The 20,011-nt window shown below is 43.6% G+C and overlaps 1 protein-coding gene across 3 annotated transcripts in view; it reads left to right on the top strand.

Moving 5' to 3' along the window:
• The first annotated feature begins 2,253 nt into the window (after positions 1-2,253).
• LOC118379509 (tumor necrosis factor receptor superfamily member 19L) overlaps positions 2,254-20,011 on the top strand; it is a 35,487-nt gene continuing 17,729 nt past the window's right edge. For all 3 annotated transcript variants that reach the window (XM_052468271.1, XM_052468269.1, XM_052468272.1), the window contains exons 1-5: positions 2,254-2,352; positions 2,661-2,753; positions 7,767-7,951; positions 8,521-8,570; positions 8,684-8,950. In XM_052468271.1, coding sequence (XP_052324231.1) covers positions 2,311-2,352; positions 2,661-2,753; positions 7,767-7,951; positions 8,521-8,570; positions 8,684-8,950 — 637 coding nt within the window. In that variant the 5' untranslated portion in view covers positions 2,254-2,310. The remainder of the gene's footprint in view (positions 2,353-2,660; positions 2,754-7,766; positions 7,952-8,520; positions 8,571-8,683; positions 8,951-20,011) is intronic.

The raw sequence follows: 20,011 nt of genomic DNA, 5'->3' as shown, positions 1-20,011 counted from the left end.
TATGTCAGGTTATTACTGTAATGATTCAGGAGTGTGTTATGTTGGGTTATTACTGTAATGATTCAGGAGTGTGTTATGTCGGGTTATTACTGTAATGATTCAGGAGTGTGTTATGTTGGGTTGTTACTGTAATGATTCAGGAGTGTGTTATGTCAGGTTATTACTGTAATGATTCAGGAGTGTGTTATGTTGGGTTATTACTGTAATGATTCAGGAGTGTGTTATGTTGGGTTATTACTGTAATGATTCAGGAGTGTGTTATGTCAGGTTATTACTGTAATGATTCAGGAGTGTGTTATGTTGGGTTATTACTGTAATGATTCAGGAGTGTGTTATGTTGGGTTATTACTGTAATGATTCAGGAGTGTGTTATGTGGGTTATTACTGTAATGATTCAGGAGTGTGTTATGTTGGGTTATTACTGTAATGATTCAGGAGTGTGTTATGTTGGGTTGTTACTGTAATGATTCAGGAGTGTGTTATGTTGGGTTGTTACTGTAATGATTCAGGAGTGTGTTATGTGGGTTATTACTGTAATGATTCAGGAGTGTGTTATGTGGGTTATTACTGTAATGATTCAGGAGTGTGTTATGGGGTTATTACTGTAATGATTCAGGAGTGTGTTATGTTGGGTTATTACTGTAATGATTCAGGAGTGTGTTATGTCAGGTTGTTACTGTAATGATTCAGGAGTGTGTTATGTCAGGTTGTTACTGTAATGATTCAGGAGTGTGTTATGTTGGGTTATTACTGTAATGATTCAGGAGTGTGTTATGTCAGGTTATTACTGTAATGATTCAGGAGTGTGTTATGTTGGGTTGTTACTGTAATGATTCAGGAGTGTGTTACGTTGGGTTATTACTGTAATGATTCAGGAGTGTGTTATGTCAGGTTATTACTGTAATGATTCAGGAGTGTGTTATGTTGGGTTATTACTGTAATGATTCAGGAGTGTGTTATGTTGGGTTGTTACTGTAATGATTCAGGAGTGTGTTATGTGGGTTATTACTGTAATGATTCAGGAGTGTGTTATGTGGGTTATTACTGTAATGATTCAGGAGTGTGTTATGTCAGGTTATTACTGTAATGATTCAGGAGTGTGTTATGTTGGGTTATTACTGTAATGATTCAGGAGTGTGTTATGTCGGGTTATTACTGTAATGATTCAGGAGTGTGTTATGTCGGGTTATTACTGTAATGATTCAGGAGTGTGTTATGTCGGGTTATTACTGTAATGATTCAGGAGTGTGTTATGTTGGGTTATTACTGTAATGATTCAGGAGTGTGTTATGTTGGGTTATTACTGTAATGATTCAGGAGTGTGTTATGTCGGGTTATTACTGTAATGATTCAGGAGTGTGTTATGTCGGGTTGTTACTGTAATGATTCAGGAGTGTGTTATGTTGGGTTGTTAGTAATGATTCAGGAGTGTGTTATGTTGGGTTATTACTGTAATGATTCAGGAGTGTGTTATGTGGGTTATTACTGTAATGATTCAGGAGTGTGTTATGTCGGGTTATTACTGTAATGATTCAGGAGTGTGTTATGTCAGGTTGTTGCTGTAAACAGCAAGTAATGCAGATGTAGAAGCACGGTGACTAGGAAAAACTCCCTAGAAAGGCATTAACCTAGGAAGAACCTAGAGAGGAACCAGGCTATGAGGGGTGGCCAGTCCTCTTCTGGCTGTGCCGGGTAGAGATTATAACAAAACATGGCCAAGCTGTTCAAACGTTCATAGATGACCAGCAGGGTCAAATAATAATAATCACAGTGGTTATAGAGGGTGCAACAGGTCAGTACCTCAGGAGTAAATGTCAGTTGGCTTTTCATAGCCGATCATTCAGAGTTAGAGACATCAGGTGCGGTAGAGAGAGAGTCAAAAACAGCAGGTCTGGGACAAGGTAGCACGTCCGGTGAACAGGTCAGGTGTCCATGGCCACAGGCAGAACATTTGAAACTGGAGCAGCAGCACGGACAGGTGGACTGGGGACAGTAAGGAGTCATCAGGCCAGGTAGTCCTGAGGCATGGTCCTAGGGCTCCAGTCCTCCGGGAGGGAGAGAGAATTAGAGGGATCCTACTTAAATTCACACAGGACACCGGATAAGACAGGAGAAGTACTCCAGATATAACAGATTCACCCCAGCCCCCTGACACATGTTGAATCACGCTTTAGTCAGAGGTCTATCTCCTCAGGCAAAACCAGACTTCTTGATTATGCATTCGATTTCCTCCCTGACTATAGCTCACCCGTTGTCCCATGATCCTCTCTGTTCTAGATCATATGTTCATAGAAGAATACCTGGAAGAAGATGAGGAACCACCTTTGCTGCTCAGCTCTTGTCCTTCTCACGGTGTGTGTGTGTGTGGCTCAGCTCTTGTCCTTCCCACGGTGTGTGTGTGTGTGTGTGTGTGTGTGTGTGTGTGTGTGTGTGTGTGTGTGTGTGTGTGTGTGTGTGTGTGTGTGTGTGTGTGTGTGTGTGTGTGTGTGTGTGTGTGTGTGTGTGGCTGTGTGTGTGTGTGTGTGTGTGTGTGTGTGTGTGTGTGTGTGTGTGTGTGTGTGTGTGTGTGTGTGTGTGTGTGTGGCTCAGCTCTCGTCCTTCTCACGGTGTGTGTGTGTGTGTGTAATTATTTGTGTCACTGATCTGTGTGTGTATTCCAGGTGTTTGGCACTGGAGGGACTGTAGCCGTGCAGTGTCGGTGGGGGGAGGGGTGTGTGTGTCTGGCGTGCCCCAGTGGCCAAGAGCCAATCAAGGTAGGACAGAAGTTCTAACATAACTCACCTCTCATTACCCAGTCATCCTAACTCACCTCTCATTACCCTGTCATCCTAACTCACCTCTCATTACCCTGTCATCATAACTCACCTCTCATTACGCAGTCATCATAACTCACCTCTCATTACCCAGTCATCCTAACTCACCTCTCATTACCCAGTCATCCTAACTCACCTCTCATTACCCAGTCATCCTAACTCACCTCTCATTACCCTGTCATCATAACTCACCTCTCATTACCCAGTCATCATAACTCACCTCTCATTACCCAGTCATCCTAACTCACCTCTCATTACCCAGTCATCCTAACTCACCTCTCATTACCCTGTCATCATAACTCACCTCTCATTACCCAGTCATCATAACTCACCTCTCATTACCTCATCAACTCACCCTCATTACCCTGTCATCATAACTCACCTCTCATTACCCTGTCATCCTAACTCACCTCTCATTACCCTGTCATCATAACTCACCTCTCATTACCCAGTCATCATAACTCACCTCTCATTACCCTCATCCCTAACTCACCTCTCATTACCCAGTCATCCTAACTCACCTCTCATTACCCTGTCATCATAACTCACCTCTCATTACCCTGTCATCATAACTCACCTCTCATTACCCTGTCATCATAACTCACCTCTCATTACCCTGTCATCATAACTCACCTCTCATTACCCAGTCATCCTAACTCACCTCTCATTACCCAGTCATCCTAACTCACCTCTCATTACCCAGTCATCATAACTCACCTCTCATTACCCAGTCATCATAACTCACCTCTCATTACCCTGTCATCCTAACTCACCTCTCATTACCCTGTCATCATAACTCACCTCTCATTACCCAGTCATCCTAACTCACCTCTCATTACCCTGTCATCCTAACTCACCTCTCATTACCCTGTCATCATAACTCACCTCTCATTACCCTGTCATCCTAACTCACCTCTCATTACCCTGTCATCATAACTCACCTCTCATTACCCAGTCATCCTAACTCACCTCTCATTACCCTGTCATCATAACTCACCTCTCATTACCCTGTCATCCTAACTCACCTCTCATTACCCAGTCATCATAACTCACCTCTCATTACCCTGTCATCATAACTCACCTCTCATTACCCTGTCATCATAACTCACCTCTCATTACCCTGTCATCATAACTCACCTCTCATTACCCTGTCATCATAACTCACCTCTCATTACCCTGTCATCATAACTCACCTCTCATTACCCAGTCATCATAACTCACCTCTCATTACCCTGTCATCATAACTCACCTCTCATTACCCTGTCATCCTAACTCACCTCTCATTACCCTGTCATCATAACTCACCTCTCATTACCCAGTCATCATAACTCACCTCTCATTACCCTGTCATCATAACTCACCTCTCATTACCCAGTCATCATAACTCACCTCTCATTACCCTGTCATCCCTACTCACCTCTCATTACCCAGTCATCATAACTCACCTCTCATTACCCAGTCATCCTAACTCACCTCTCATTACCCAGTCATCATAACTCACCTCTCATTACCCAGTCATCCTAACTCACCTCTCATTACCCAGTCATCCCTACTCACCTCTCATTACCCTGTCATCCTAACTCACCTCTCATTACCCAGTCATCCTAACTCACCTCTCATTACCCAGTCATCCCTACTCACCTCTCATTACCCTGTCATCCCTACTCACCTCTCATTACCCTGTCATCCCTACTCACCTCTCATTACCCTGTCATCCCTACTCACCACTCATTACCCTGTCATCCCTACTCACCTCTCATTACCCAGTCATCCTAACTCACCTGTCATTACCCTGTCATCCTAACTCACCTCTCATTACCCAGTCATCCTAACTCACCTGTCATTACCCTGTCATCCTAACTCACCTCTCATTACCCAGTCATCCTAACTCACCCCTCATTACCCTGTCATCCTAACTCACCTCTCATTACCCTGTCATCCTAAATGTCTTTTTATAACTCACTTGTCACTATACAGGCCAAACCCCCCACCCTCTCTTCCACTACATTACCACCGTCAATCCCTTTGTCAACAGAGGCCACCTCTACCTCTCCACTTTCTCATCCGTGTTACTACATGGAAGTTGTGTTTCTCCCCACTGGGAACAGATGTCAATTCAACGTCTACTCCACGTTGGTTCAACGTAGTTTCATTGAAATGATGGTGAAACAACTTTGAAACAACTTTTCCCAGTGGGTCTGCTCTTATTTTATATACGACCAATATGCAGATGTAGGATCTTAATTTGATCACTCTTTTGTTGCTGAGAATTGTCCTCCTAATCTGGAAGAACAGATGAGCTTTGGGATTAACATCAATTCACTGAAAACCTACGTTAACAAATGGTTATATTGACAGTATTCCACTTTACATGTGGCATTCTTTTGTCCAGCTAATAGACTAACCACCAATGAAGCAACAACATGGACGATACGTTAAAATCCTGTTGCTGCAGGATTGTTTTGCCACGACAGCACTGGTCAAATTAAGATCCCACATCTGTACTATGTTTTTGTTAATTTGTTGATACATGCCTAATATATATACAGTTGAAGTCAGAGGTTTACATAAACTTAGTTTGGAGTCATTAAAACTCAATTTTCAATCACTCCACAAATTTCTTGTTAACAAACTATAGTTTTGTCAAGTCGGTTAGGACATCTACTTTGTGCATGAACAAGTAATTTTTCCAACAATTGTTTTCAGACAGATTATTTCACTTCTAATTCACTATATCACAATTCCAATGGATCAGAAGTTTACAAACACTATTGACTTCTGCCTTTAAACAGCTTGGGAAATTATGTCATGTCTTTAGAAGCGTCTGATAGACTAATTGACATAATTTGAGTCAATTGGGGGTGTACCTGTGGATGTATTTCAAGGCCTACCTTCAAACTCAGTACCTCTTTGTTTGACATCATGGGAAAATCAAAATAAATCAGCCAAGACCTCAGAAAAATAATTGTAGACCTCCACAAGTCTGTTTCATCTTTGGGAGCAATTTCCAATCGTCTGAAGTTACCACGTTCATCTGTACAAACAATAGTATGCAAGTATAAACACAATGGGAACACGCAGCCGTCATACCACTCAAGAAGGAGATGAATGTACTTTGGTGCGAAAAGTGCAAATCGATCCCAGAACAACAGCAAAGGACCTTGTGAAGATGCTGGAGGAAACAGGTACAAAAGTATCTGTATCCACAGTAAAACAAGTCCTATATCGACATAACCTGAAAGGCCACTCAGCAAGGAGTAAAAACCGCCATAAAAAAGTCGGTTTGCAACCGCACATGGGGACAAAGATCTTACTTTTTGGAGAAATGTCCTCTGGTCACTGTTTGGCCATAATGACCATCGTTATGTTTGGAAGAAAAAGGGGGGAGGCTTGCAAGCTGAAGAACACCATCCCAACCGTGAAGCACAGGTGGCAGCATCATGTTGTGGGGGTGCTTTGCTGCAGGAGGGACTGGTGCACTTCACAAAATAGATGGCATCAAGAGGAAGGAAAATTATGTGGATGTCTTGATGTCTTCAATATATCAGTCAGGAAGTTAAAGCTTGATCGCATATGGGTCTTCCAAATGGACAATGACCCCAAGAATACTTCCAAAGTTGCGGCAAAATGGCTTAAGGACTTCAAAGTCAAGGTATTGGCGTGGCCATCACACAGCCCTGACCTCAATCCTATAGAAAATTTGTGGGCAGAACTGAAAAAGTGTTTTGCGAGCAAGGAGGCCTTACAAACCTGACTTAGTTACACCAGCTGTGTCAGGAGGACTGGGCCAAAATTCACCCAACTTATTGTGGGAAGCTTGTGGAAGGCTACCCAAAACGTTTGACCCAAGTTAAACAATTTAGAGACAATGCTACCAAATATCTAATTGAGTGTATGTAAACTTCTGACCCACTGTGAATGTGATGAAAGAAATAAAAGCTGAAATAAATAATTATCTCTACTATTATTCTGACATTTCACATTCTTAAAATAATGTGGTGATCTTAACTGACAGGGATCTTAACTAACAGGGATTTTTTTACTAGGATTAAATGTCAGGAATTTTGAAAAACTGAGTTTAAATTTATTTGAGTAAGGTGTATGTGAACTTCCGACATCAACTGTATATATAAAAAATAATTGGTTTCATATGAAAATGTGTACATATGAATCTGAAAAATAGGTAATGTATCTTAGTTTCTGTCCAAAACGGCAGTGTTAGTTATTTTGGAACATCTTATTGAACACAGAACCACATGTGACTAAAGTATGTAATTACAGTGGTTCATGTACTCTGTTCTGAGATGTGACTAAAGTATGTAATTACAGTGGTTCATGTACTCTGTTCTGAGATGTGACTAAAGTATGTAATTACAGTGGTTCATGTACTCTGTTCTGAGATGTGACTAAAGTATGTAATTACAGTGGTTCATGTACTCTGTTCTGAGATGTGACTAAAGTATGTAATTACAGTGGTTCATGTACTCTGTTCTGAGATGTGACTAAAGTATGTAATTACAGTGGTTCATGTACTCTGTTCTGAGATGTGACTAAAGTATGTAATTACAGTGGTTCATGTACTCTGTTCTGAGATGTGACTAAAGTATGTAATTACAGTGGTTCATGTACTCTGTTCTGAGATGTGACTAAAGTATGTAATTACAGTGGTTCATGTACTCTGTTCTGAGATGTGACTAAAGTATGTAATTACAGTGGTTCATGTACTCTGTTCTGAGATGTGACTAAAGTATGTAATTACAGTGGTTCATGTACTCTGTTCTGAGATGTGACTAAAGTATGTAATTACAGTGGTTCATGTACTCTGTTCTGAGATGTGACTAAAGTATGTAATTACAGTGGTTCATGTACTCTGTTCTGAGATGTGACTAAAGTATGTAATTACAGTGGTTCATGTACTCTGTTCTGAGATGTGAAGATGTGTTCTCCTGCCAGGCTTGCTGGCAGGTCGAGGGGCCAGGCAAGGCGATGCGATGCCAATCTTGTCCAGCTGGTACTTTTTCGGACGGCTATGACTCTGATCAATGCCGCCCACATTCCTCCTGTGGGGTCCTCAACAAAAAGGTTGTGACCTCTGGTACATCGCACTCTGATGCTGTCTGCGGAGACTGTCTGTATGGGTATGTATCCACATACAAGACAATCTCTACCCTCTCCCTTTGTAATTCACCAAACAAGTCCGACAAGTACCAACAAGTACCAACAAGCATGTGTTTTTCTTCATAAGCCACATTAGATACAGGCAAAACGGTTGAATGATTCTTCTGCTGTAAAACAACACTGCAACACAATAATCTCTCTCTCTCGGTGGTCCTGCTTAGTAAACAGGTGTATTACTGTGGTCCTACATCTTCATTTGTTATTTGATGTTATTTGCGCGTGTAGCGAATTGCTTGTATCCTGACCAGTCACTGTATAGCCCGGTTAGCATGTCTCTACCCTCCGACCAGGACCACCCCTCTCTACAGAAATAGACTGTTGACCTTTAAATATGGTCAGTTGGAAAAGTTTTACTTACTAGGACTTTGATATGGGGTTGTCTCACCTAGCTACCTTAAGACGAATGCACCAATAGTAAGTTTGTCTGGATAAGAGCGTCTGCTAAATGACCATGAAATGAATACACTGCTATGATAACATGGTATGGTTCTGTTGTGATATTAATATGTGCCTGTGTTGGTGCCACCAGGTTCCACCCCACTGCTGGGAGGACAGCCTCCACCCTGGCCTGTGTGAGAGGTGAGTGTGGACAGAAACAATATCACGCCAACAAATAGTTGAATCGATTATGTTTCCACTGGAGGAATAATGGTTTTAACAGGGCCATATTCTCTCACTTTCTCTCTCCCCAGCCCCCCCTGCCCAGTCTACCCACGTGCGCGTGGTGCGTACGGTGGATAAGGGTTCGACGGGCAGTGGCGGCCTGCCGGTGAACGGTACAGCAGTGCGGAGCCCGGAGGAGAAGAGTACAGAGTATGCAGTGTTCGCCCTGGTGCCAATCTTCTGTGTGATGGGACTCCTGGGGATCCTCATCTGTAATATCCTCAAGAAGAAAGGATACAACTGCACTGCTGAGAAGGAGGGAGGAGACGAGGAGAATGCTACACCACAGAAAGAGGGTAAGAGAGACACAGATAGAGAGACACAGAGAGAGAGACACAGAGACAGAGAGAGAGAGACACAGAGAGAGACACAGAGACACAGAGACACAGAGACAGAGAGACACAGAGAGAGAGACACAGACACAGAGAGAAGTGTTTTCAAGGGTCCTTACAACAATGAGATGACAGGTATCTGGGCTGACCAGAGGAGACCGTTTAGATTTTCTCTTGAATAAGTGTTTTCCATGACCAGAGGAGACCCAGGGCACAGTTTTCCATGACCAGAGGAGACAATGCATGAACTGATATTTTGGATGACCAGAGGAGACACCAGGGCCCAGTTTTTCCATGACCAGAGGAGACACCAGGGCCCAGTTTTTCCATGACCAGAGGAGACACCAGGGCACAGTTTTCCATGACCAGAGGAGACACCAGGGCCCAGTTTTCCATGACCAGAGGAGACACCAGGGCACAGTTTTCCATGACCAGAGGAGACACCAGGGCCCAGTTTTCCATGACCAGAGGAGACACCAGGGCACAGTTTTCCATGACCAGAGGAGACACCAGGGCACAGTTTTCCATGACCAGAGGAGACACCAGGGCACAGTTTTTCATGACCAGAGGAGACACCAGGGCCCAGTTTTTCCATGACCAGAGGAGACACCAGGGCACAGTTTTTCATGACCAGAGGAGACACCAGGGCCCGGTTTTTCATGACCAGAGGAGACACCAGGGCCCAGTTTTCCATGACCAGAGGAGACACCAGGGCCCAGTTTTCCATGACCAGAGGAGACACCAGGGCCCAGTTTTCCATGACCAGAGGAGACACCAGGGCACAGTTTTCCATGACCAGAGGAGACACCAGGGCCCAGTTTTCCCAGAGGACCAGAGTTTTTCATGAGACACCAGGGCCCAGTTTTCCATGACCAGAGGGGCACAGTTTTCCACCAGAGGAGACCAGGGCACAGTTTTCCCAGAGGAGACACCAGGGCCCAGTTTTCCATGACCAGAGGAGACACCAGGGCCCAGTTTTTCCATGACCAGAGGAGACACCAGGGCACAGTTTTCCATGACCAGAGGAGACACCAGGGCCCAGTTTTCCATGACCAGAGGAGACACCAGGGCACAGTTTTCCATGACCAGAGGAGACACCAGGGCACAGTTTTTCATGACCAGAGGAGACACCAGGGCACAGTTTTTCATGACCAGAGGAGACACCAGGGCACAGTTTTTCATGACCAGAGGAGACACCAGGGCACAGTTTTTCATGACCAGAGGAGACACCAGGGCACAGTTTTTCATAATTATCCGGATCCTTTAATCCTTCTATTTGGTATCCAGCCTTTAATTGCTGTTGAGCCTGTTTTTTTTTAGAAAATAATCAGATAAGATAATTCTGATCCAGATACCACAATATCAAGATCTACGAATTTGGATAGATTTTCAGTGCTTTGAACAGGACTACGCCTTGCCATCTAATGGTCAGGTTGTGGTACTACATCTACACATTTCTTTACCTTTATTTAACCAGGGAGGCTAGTTGAGAACACCTTTATTTAACCAGGTAGGCTAGTTGAGAACAAGTTCTCATTTACAACTGCGACCTGGCCAAGATAAAGCATAGCAATTTGACACATACAACAACACAGAGTTACACATGGAATAAACAAAACATAGTCAATAATACAGTAGAACAAAAGAAAACAATAAGTCTTTTTACAGTGAGTGCAAATGAGGTAAGATAAGGCAGTTAAGGCAATAAATAGGCCGTGGTGGCGAAGTAATTACAATATAGCAATTAAACACTGGAATGGTAGATGTGCAAAAGATGAATGTGCAAGTAGAGATACAGGGGTGCAAAGGAACAAGATGAATAAATAAAACCAGTATGGGGATGAGGTAGGTAGATAGATGGGCTGTTTACAGATGGGCTATGTACAGGTGTAGTGATCTGTGAGCTGCTCTGACAGCTGGTGCTTAAAGCTAGTGAGGGAGATATGAGTCTCCAGCTTCAGAGATTTTTTCAGTTCGTTCCAGTCATTGGCAGCAGAGAACTGGAAGGAAAGACGACCAAAGGGAGAATTGGCTTTGGGGGTGACCAGTGAGATATACCTCCTGGAGCGCGTGCTGCTATGGTGACCATTGAGCTGAGATAAGGCGGGGCTTTACCTAGCAGAGACTTGTAGATAACCTGTAGCCAGTGGGTTTGGCGACGAGTATGAAGCGAGGGCCAACCAACGAGAGAGTACAGGTCGCAATGGTGGGTAGTGTATGGGGCTTTGGTGACAAAACGGATGGCACTGTGATAGACTGCATCCAGTTTGTGAGTAGAGTGTTGGAGGCTATTTTATAGATGGCATCACCGAAGTCGAGGATCGGAAGGTTGGTCAGTTTTACAAGGGTATGTTTGGCAGAATGAGTGAAGGATGCTTTATTGCGATATAGGAAGCCAATTCTAGATTTAATTTTGGATTGGAGATGATTAATGTGACTCTGGAAGGAGAGTTTACAGTCTAACCAGACACCTAGGTATTTGTAGTTGTCCACATATTCTAAGTCAGAACCATCCAGAGTAGTGATGCTGGACGGGCAGGCAGGTGCAGGCAGCGATCGGGTTGAATAGCATACATTTAGTTTTACTTGTATTTAAGAGCAATTGGAGGCAACAAAAGGAGAGTTGTATGGCATTGAAGCTCGTCTGGAGGTTACTTAACACAGTGTCCAAAGAGGGGTCAGAAGTATACAGAATGGTGTCGTCTGCGTAGAGGTGGATCAGAGAATCACCAGCAGCGAGAGCAACATCATTGATGTATACAGAGAAGACAGTCGGCCCGAGGATTGAACCCTGTGGCCCCATAGAGACTGCCAGAGGTCCGGACAACAGGCCCTCCGATTTGACACACTGAACTCTTATCAGAGAAGTAGTTGGTAAACGAGGCGAGGCAATCATTTGAGAAACCAAGGCTGTTGAGTCTGCCAATAAGAATGTGGTGATTGACAGAGTCAAAAGCCTTGGCCAGGTCAATGAATACGGCTGCACAGTAATGGCTCTTATCGATGGCGGTTAAGATATCATTTAGGACCTTGAGCGTGGCTGAGGTGCACCCATGACCAGCTCTGAAACCAGATTGCATAGTGGAGAAGGTACGGTGGGATCCTTTAACCTCTTGCTCCTACCTGACACGCAGGCGTCCCATCTAGACATCTGGAAATGCAAATGCGCTACGCTAAATGCTAATAGTACTAGTTAAAACTCAAACGTTCATTAAAATACACATGCAGGGTATTGAATTAAAGCTACACTCGTTGTGAATCCAGGCAACAAGTTAGATTTTTAAAATGCTTTTCGGCAAAAGCATGAGAAGCTATTATCTGATAGCATGTAACACCCCAAAAGACCCGCAGGGGATGTAAACAAAATAATTAGCATAGTCGTCGCTACACAAACCGCACAAATAAAATATAAAACATTCATTACCTTTGACCATCTTCTTTGTTGGCACTCCTAGATGTCCCATAATCACTATTGGGTCTTTTTTTTAGATTAAATCGGTCCATATATAGCCTAGATATCGATCTATGAAGACTGTGTGATAAACGGGAAAAAAATAGCGTCTTGTAACGTCATTTTTTTAAATAAAAAAAGTTGACGATAAACTTTCACAAAACACTTCGAAATAATTTTGTAATGCAACTTTAGATATTAGTACACGTTAATAAGCGATCAAATTGATTACGAGGCGATGTATATTCTATATGGGGTTCGTCTGGAAATAATGTCCGGGTAAATCTCAGCCAAAATATCCGGTCGGAGACCTGAACAAATGGCTTGTCTCTTCTTCGTTTGACCAAGAAACAAAGCCTAGGAAAATGACAAGACTGTTGACATCGTGTGGAAGCTGTAGGTATTGCAACCTCAGCCCCATTTAATGTGGTTCGCCTTTAACAATGGGTTGAAGTGGCGGATGGATATATTTTTCCATTTTCAGTGATCAGATTTTCCTGCGCTTTTCGATGAAACGCACGTTCTGTTATATTCACAGCCGTGATTTAACCAGTTTTATAAACGTCTGAGTGTTTTCTATCCACACATACTAATCATATGCATATACTATATTCCTGGCATGAGCAGCAGGGCGCTGAAATGTTGCGCGATTTTTAACAGAATGTTCGAAAAAGTAGGGGGTAGGAGTAACAGGTTGATGACATACAATCCTGATTTAAGGTTAGATTGGATTACCAAAACCTTATCCCTATCCGGAGGATCAGAATCAAATTTTCAGATTAGAAAAATCCCAATTCTAACATTTAACCCTATCCTATTGTCAAAATGAGATCATATCACTTTACAAAAACTGGGTCTCGACAGTAACCCTGACTCCTCAGACTCTAATTCAAACCTGGCGTCTATTTTCAAAGCCTTCCCCCAATATGGGTAACCTAGTTTTAGCTCTTCAATGGTTGCTTAGAAAGGCACACAGCTTTATATGTAAGGAGATACACATGGGCATCGCATGTCCTGTTGCTCACACACTGGGAAGCAGAACACAAGGAGGGCCCTGAAACAACATACTATTATGTCTCTAAGGACAGAGAGAAATGAAGGTCCTCTGGTACAGATGGTAGCTGTGTCACGACTACACCTCTCACGATCACAGGGCACAAACACATCTCTTCTTTCAGCCCTTTTCATAGACAGTAGTCATGTTAGACTATAAGCCATGTAGACAGTGTGGTGGTGGGAACTAAACGTCGGATTAACTCTGACGCTTGGGAATGACACATTCTAACCCCCTACAGGTCAGAGGGCAGCTCTCTGGAAATACAATGCATTCCTAATCATACAACACACACACACACACACACACACACACACACACACACACACACACACACACACACACACACACACACACACACACACACACACACTCCTAATCTGGTTGGCAGTCTCCACCTCTTTGTCTGGTGTTGCTAGTGTCTCAATCTCCATCTCCTTGTCTGGTGTTGCTAGTGTCTCAATCTCCATCTCCTTGTCTAGTGTTGCTAGTATCTCAGTCTCCATCTCCTTGTCTGGTGTTGCTTGTGTCTCAGTCTCCATCTCCTTGTCTGGTGTTGCTTGTGTCTCAGGGTCCATCTCCTTGTCTGGTGTTGCTAGTATCTCAGTCTCCATCTCCTTGTCTGGTGTTGCTTGTGTCTCAGTCTCCATCTCCTTGTCTGGTGTTGCTTGTGTCTCAGTCTCCATCTCCTTGTCTGGTGTTGCTAGTATCTCAGTCTCCATCTCCTTGTCTAGTGTTGCTAGTATCTCAGTCTCCATCTCCTTGTCTAGTGTTGCTAGTATCTCAGTCTCCATCTCCTTGTCTGGTGTTGCTAGTATCTCAGGCTCCATCTCCTTGTCTGGTGTTGCTAGTGTCTCAATCTCCATCTCCTTGTCTAGTGTTGCTAGTATCTCAGTCTCCATCTCCTTGTCTGGTGTTGCTAGTATCTCAGTCTCCATCTCCTTGTCTGGTGTTGCTAGTATCTCAGTCTCCATCTCCTTGTCTGGTGTTGCTAGTATCTCAGTCTCCATCTCCTTGTCTGGTGTTGCTTGTGTCTCAGGGTCCATCTCCTTGTCTGGTGTTGCTAGTATCTCAGTCTCCATCTCCTTGTCTGGTGTTGCTAGTATCTCAGTCTCCATCTCCTTGTCTAGTGTTGCTAGTATCTCAGTCTCCATCTCCTTGTCTGGTGTTGCTAGTATCTCAGTCTCCATCTCCTTGTCTGGTGTTGCTAGTATCTCAGTCTCCATCTCCTTGTCTGGTGTTGCTAGTATCTCAGTCTCCATCTCCTTGTCTAGTGTTGCTAGTATCTCAGTCTCCATCTCCTTGTCTAGTGTTGCTAGTATCTCAGTCTCCATCTCCTTGTCTAGTGTTGCTAGTGTCTCAATCTCCATCTCCTTGTCTAGTGTTGCTAGTGTCTCAATCTCCATCTCCTTGTCTAGTGTTGCTAGTATCTCAGTCTCCATCTCCTTGTCTGGTGTTGCTAGTATCTCAGTCTCCATCTCCTTGTCTAGTGTTGCTAGTATCTCAGTCTCCATCTCCTTGTCTGGTGTTGCTTGTATCTCAGTCTCCATCTCCTTGTCTGGTGTTGCTAGTATCTCAGTCTCCATCTCCTTGTCTGGTGTTGCTAGTGTCTCAGTCTCCATCTCCTTGTCTGTTGTTGCTAGTAACTGTTCAGTTCAGTTGAGCGTACTAGTGCTTCACCCATCTACCGAAAGTTGATGCTGTTGCTATGCAATCTCTTGCTAGCTAGTTAGCATAACACATAACTAGCTAGACATTTTACGACTTCGGGTGTGTTCTTAAAGTTAATCTAGAATGCCAGAGTGCGCAAATCCAGAGCGTTATCAGATTGTCTGTTTGTAAATTCAGAGCGTTTCACTCTCGGGTCTTACACTGGACGCTCTTGCCGAGGAGGGTTGATCCAAGCGTTCTGACCTCACAACGGCAGTCAAGCACCCAAGCTAACTGGCTAACATTGACTATCTTGCTAGCTACTTCCATCACAAAAGAGAGAACACCTCACTCTGACCATTTTACTCACCCTAGCAGAGCTGGTTAGGATGTTTTCATGTTGTCTAGAGCGTTGGTGACTAACTGTGCTGCTGGCAACAATTTAATTACGCTTGTTTTTGCTGACGTTTATTGACACCGGCCATATTCAACGGGTGTTGTGTTTGTAAATTCATCAGTTATTCTGCTCTCTGGCACACTCAGACGAGAGTGCTCTGAAACCGGAGTAGATTGCCAGAATTAACAATGCCGATTGAGAACTCACAACGACTATACCACTTAGCTAAGAATGACGTAAATAATCAAATCAATAAATGCTGGCTAGTTAGTTAGATAGCATATAGTTAATATACTGCCTGGCAAGTTCCATGTATTAGTAGCCAACTAACGTTAGGACGGTAACTAGCTAACATACCGGTACAAACTGTAATGCTATGCGGTTCGTAAGGATAGCGTAGCTAACAAATTGTCAGCCAACTTATTTGAAAAGTCATTACTTTATTACATTGCTCAACATTTTCTCAACATTTGTCATAATTAGTTAAAGTAATGAATTTGTATCCACTGTCGTCTGACTATTTTTCGCCATTTTCTTCAAATCTGAAAGCGTTGTGAAGCCACGCCCATTTTCAGAAGAATTTGCATTATGGGCCCTAAAAGCACAGAAATAGTCTCCACTGCAAATATACTTTGTATTTTGGTGAATTTAGTACGACATCTGGGAACTTTTAGCATACTAACTATATCCATACTATGACCAATAAGCATACTACATACTCAATTTACATCACAAATAGTACAGTTAGTGAGGTTAGTATGAGTAATGGAACACAGTTCTTGTATTGTGAAGCCGTAGCTGCCCTGTACCATGGAGAAACACCCACCCCTCCTTCTTCTCTATCAATCTATCTCTCCTTTCCCAGATCAATTATTCAATCATTTATTCTCTCCTTTCCTATCTCTCCTATCATCCACTTCTCCTCTCCTTTCCTATCTCTCCTATCATCCACTTCTCCTCTCCTTTCCTATCATCTACCTCTCCTTTCCTTTCCTATCTCTCCTATCATCCACTTATCCTCTCCTTTCCTATCTTTCCTATCAGCTACTTCTCCTTTCCTATCTCTCCTATCATCCACTTATCCTCTCCTTTCCTATCTCTCCTATCATCCACTTCTCCTCTCCTTTCCTATCATCCCCTTCTCCTCTCTTTTCCTATCTTTCCTATCATCCACTTCTCCTTTCCTATCAGCTACTTCTCATTTCCTTTCCTATCTCTCCTATCCTCCACTTATCCTCTCCTTTCCTCTCATCTACTTCTCATTTCCTTTCCTATCTCTCCTATCACCCACTTATCCTCTCCTTTCCTATCTTTCCTATCAGCTACTTCTCCTTTCCTATCTTTCCTATCCTCCACTTCTCCTCTCCGTTCCTCTCCATCATATCATCCACTTCTCCTCTCCTTTCCTATCTTTCCTATCAGCTACTTCTCCTTTCCTATCTCTCCTATCTTTCCTATCCTCCACTTCTCCTCTCCTTTCCTCTCCATCATATCATCCACTTCTCCTCTCCTTTCCTATCTTTCCTATCCTCCACTTATCCTCTCCTTTCCTATCTTTCCTATCCTCCACTTATCCTCTCCTTTCCTCTCATCTACTTCTCATTTCCTTTCCTATCTTTCCTATCCTCCACTTATCCTCTCCTTTTCTCTCCATCATATCCTCCACTTCTCCTCTCCTCTCTCCCCTCCCTGCTCCATCCCTCGGTGTCAGTGTGTTGCTGTGTGTTTGGACATGCTCCAGGTCTCAGGTCTTTAGGGTTTACTGTTGCGTGCAGCATTGAGGGCAGCTGCTGCAGTGGTGCAGAGACAGACAGAAAGAGAGAGACAGAGAGAGCGAGATGGGGGGGGGGGGTGTTAAGAGAGGAGGATGGTGTCAAGTGATGGGTAATAGTGAAAAAGAAAAGGAACTATGAAAGATGAAGAGGGGAGAGCGAAGAGCAATACTGGGTGATAGAGGGAATGAGGCAACAGAGGTTAGAACTCATCTAATTAACATCCCTCCTGTTCATCCATCTCTCTCTCTCTCTCTCCTCTCTCTCTCTCTCTCTCTCTCTCTCTCTCTCTCTCTCTCTCTCTCTCTCTCTCTCTCTCTCTCTCTCTCTCTCTCTCTCTCTCTCTCTCTCTCTCTCTCTCTCTCTCTCTCTCTCTCTCTCTCTCTCTCTCTCTCTCTCTCTCTCTCTCTCTCTCTCTCTCTCTCTCTCTCTCTCTCTCTCTCTCTCTCTCTCTCTCTCTCTCTCTCTCTCTCTCTCTCTCTCTCTCTCTCTCGCTCTCTCTCTCTCTCTCTCTCTCTCTCTCTCTCTCTCTCTCTCTCTCTCTCTCTCTCTCTCTCTCTCTCTCTCTCTCTCTCTCTCTCTCTCTCTCTCTCTCTCTCTCTCTCTCTCCCCCCTACTCTCTCTCTCTCTGTATATATGCTTACATAACAGTGCTGTCTGACAGTGGGCTAGTCCTGAGTGGGCTGAAGAGAAATCCCTTACACCAGCACTTTACCCATTCGTGTGTGTGTGACACCTTTTCCTACGTCAGTTCTCTTTTAACTCCACTCAAGGGGAACACTCATTTGAGAACATGGGGTTGTACAAGCTCTACAGAATACGTATCTGCTAGCATTAGCTGGCTGTGATACGTATCTGCTAGCATTAGCTGGCTGTGATACGTATCTGCTAGCATTAGCTGGCTGTGATACGTATCTGCTAGCATTAGCTGGCTGTGATACGTATCTGCTAGCATTAGCTGGCTGTGATACATATCTGCTAGCATTAGCTGGCTGTGATACATATCTGCTAGCATTAGCTGGCTGTGATACATATCTGCTAGCATTAGCTGGCTGTGATACATATCTGCTAGCATTACTGGCTGTGATACATATCTGCTAGCATTAGCTGGCTGTGGAAGCACACAGAGATAGGTCAACTCAGGCTGCTGCTGAGATATTGTTGTCCATGGAGACCAACACACACACTCTAGCAAACACCTAGTGTTGAATGGAGCGTGTAGCGGAGTGAGCTATTCTAGTTCCCCCATCTGATCACCTCTGGTGCTATGGGTTGGTGCCGGTTGCTACAGAGACATCTATTCTCTGTTGGTTGCTCTCATACATACATACCTTTTATCAGAGAGGCTGAATACAGAGCGAGACAGATCAGAAAGAGTGTGAGAGAGAGTGTGAGAGAGAGAGTTTTATTTTACCTTTATTTAACCAGGTAGGCTAGTTGAGAACAAGTTCTCATTTGCAACTGTGACCTGGCCAAGATAAAGCATAGCAGTGTGAACAGACAACACAGAGTTACACATGGAGTAAACAATTAACAAGTCAATAACACAGTAGAAAAAAAACATTTTAAAAAGGGGAGTCTATATACATTGTGTGCAAAAGGCATGAGGAGGTTTTTCAGATTAACACTGGAGTGATAAATGATCAGATGGTCATGTACAGGTAGAGATATTGGTGTGCAAAAGAGCAGAAAAGTAAATAAATAAAAACAGTATGGGGATGAGGTAGGTAAAAATGGTTGGGCTATTTACCGATAGACTATGTACAGCTGCAGCGATCGGTTCGCTGCTCAGATAGCAGATGTTTGAAGTTGGTGAGGGAGATAAAAGTCTCCAACTTCAGTGATTTTTGCAATTCGTTCCAGTCACAGGCCGCAGAGAACTGGAACGAAAGGCGGCCAAATGAGGTGTTGGCTTTAGGGATGATCAGTGAACTGAGATAAGGCGGAGCTTTACCTAGCATGGACTTGTAGATGACCTGGAACCAGTGGGTCTGGCGACGAATATGTAGCGAGGGCCAGCTGACTAGAGCATACATGTCGCAGTGGTGGGTGGTATAAGGTGCTTTAGTAACAAAACGGATGGCACTGTGATAAACTGCATCCAGTTTGCTGAGTAGTGTTGGAAGCAATTTTGTAGATGACATCGCCGAAGTCGAGGATTGGTAGGATAGTCAGTTGTACTAGGGTGTGTGAGAGAGAGAGAGAGAGAGAGAGAGAATTCACAAAATGGGACAAACACCAAATTGAAACTCTGTGTACAACGATTGTCTGTGTACAACGTAAAACACCAAATAATGCATGCAGAGTAGGATTAGGCCGATACCTGCAAATGATCAAAATCCAGAAAAGATACGTTAAATTCTACAAACACCTAAAAGGAAGTGATTCCCAAACCTTCCATAACAGAGAGGTGAACCTGGAGAAGAGTCCTCTAAGCAAGCTGGTCCTGGGGCTCTGTTCACAAACACAAACACACCCCACAGAGCCCCAGGACAGCAACGCAATTAGACCCAACCAAATCATGAGAAAACAAAAATATTATTACTTGACGCATTGGAAAGAATTAAGAAAAAACAGTGCAAAACTAGAATGCTATTTGGACCTAAACAGAGAGTACAAACAGTGGCACTTCCTAACCTCCTGCCCACTATGACCATATTGTGACTGACCCTAAACACAGAGAGTACAAAGTGGCAGAACC

The sequence above is a fragment of the Oncorhynchus keta genome, chromosome 18 (genome assembly GCF_023373465.1).
Source record: "Oncorhynchus keta strain PuntledgeMale-10-30-2019 chromosome 18, Oket_V2, whole genome shotgun sequence".
NCBI lineage: Eukaryota > Metazoa > Chordata > Actinopteri > Salmoniformes > Salmonidae > Oncorhynchus > Oncorhynchus keta.
The sequence above is the reverse complement of the archived record's forward strand: the minus strand, read 5'-3'. Positions and strand labels throughout refer to the sequence as shown.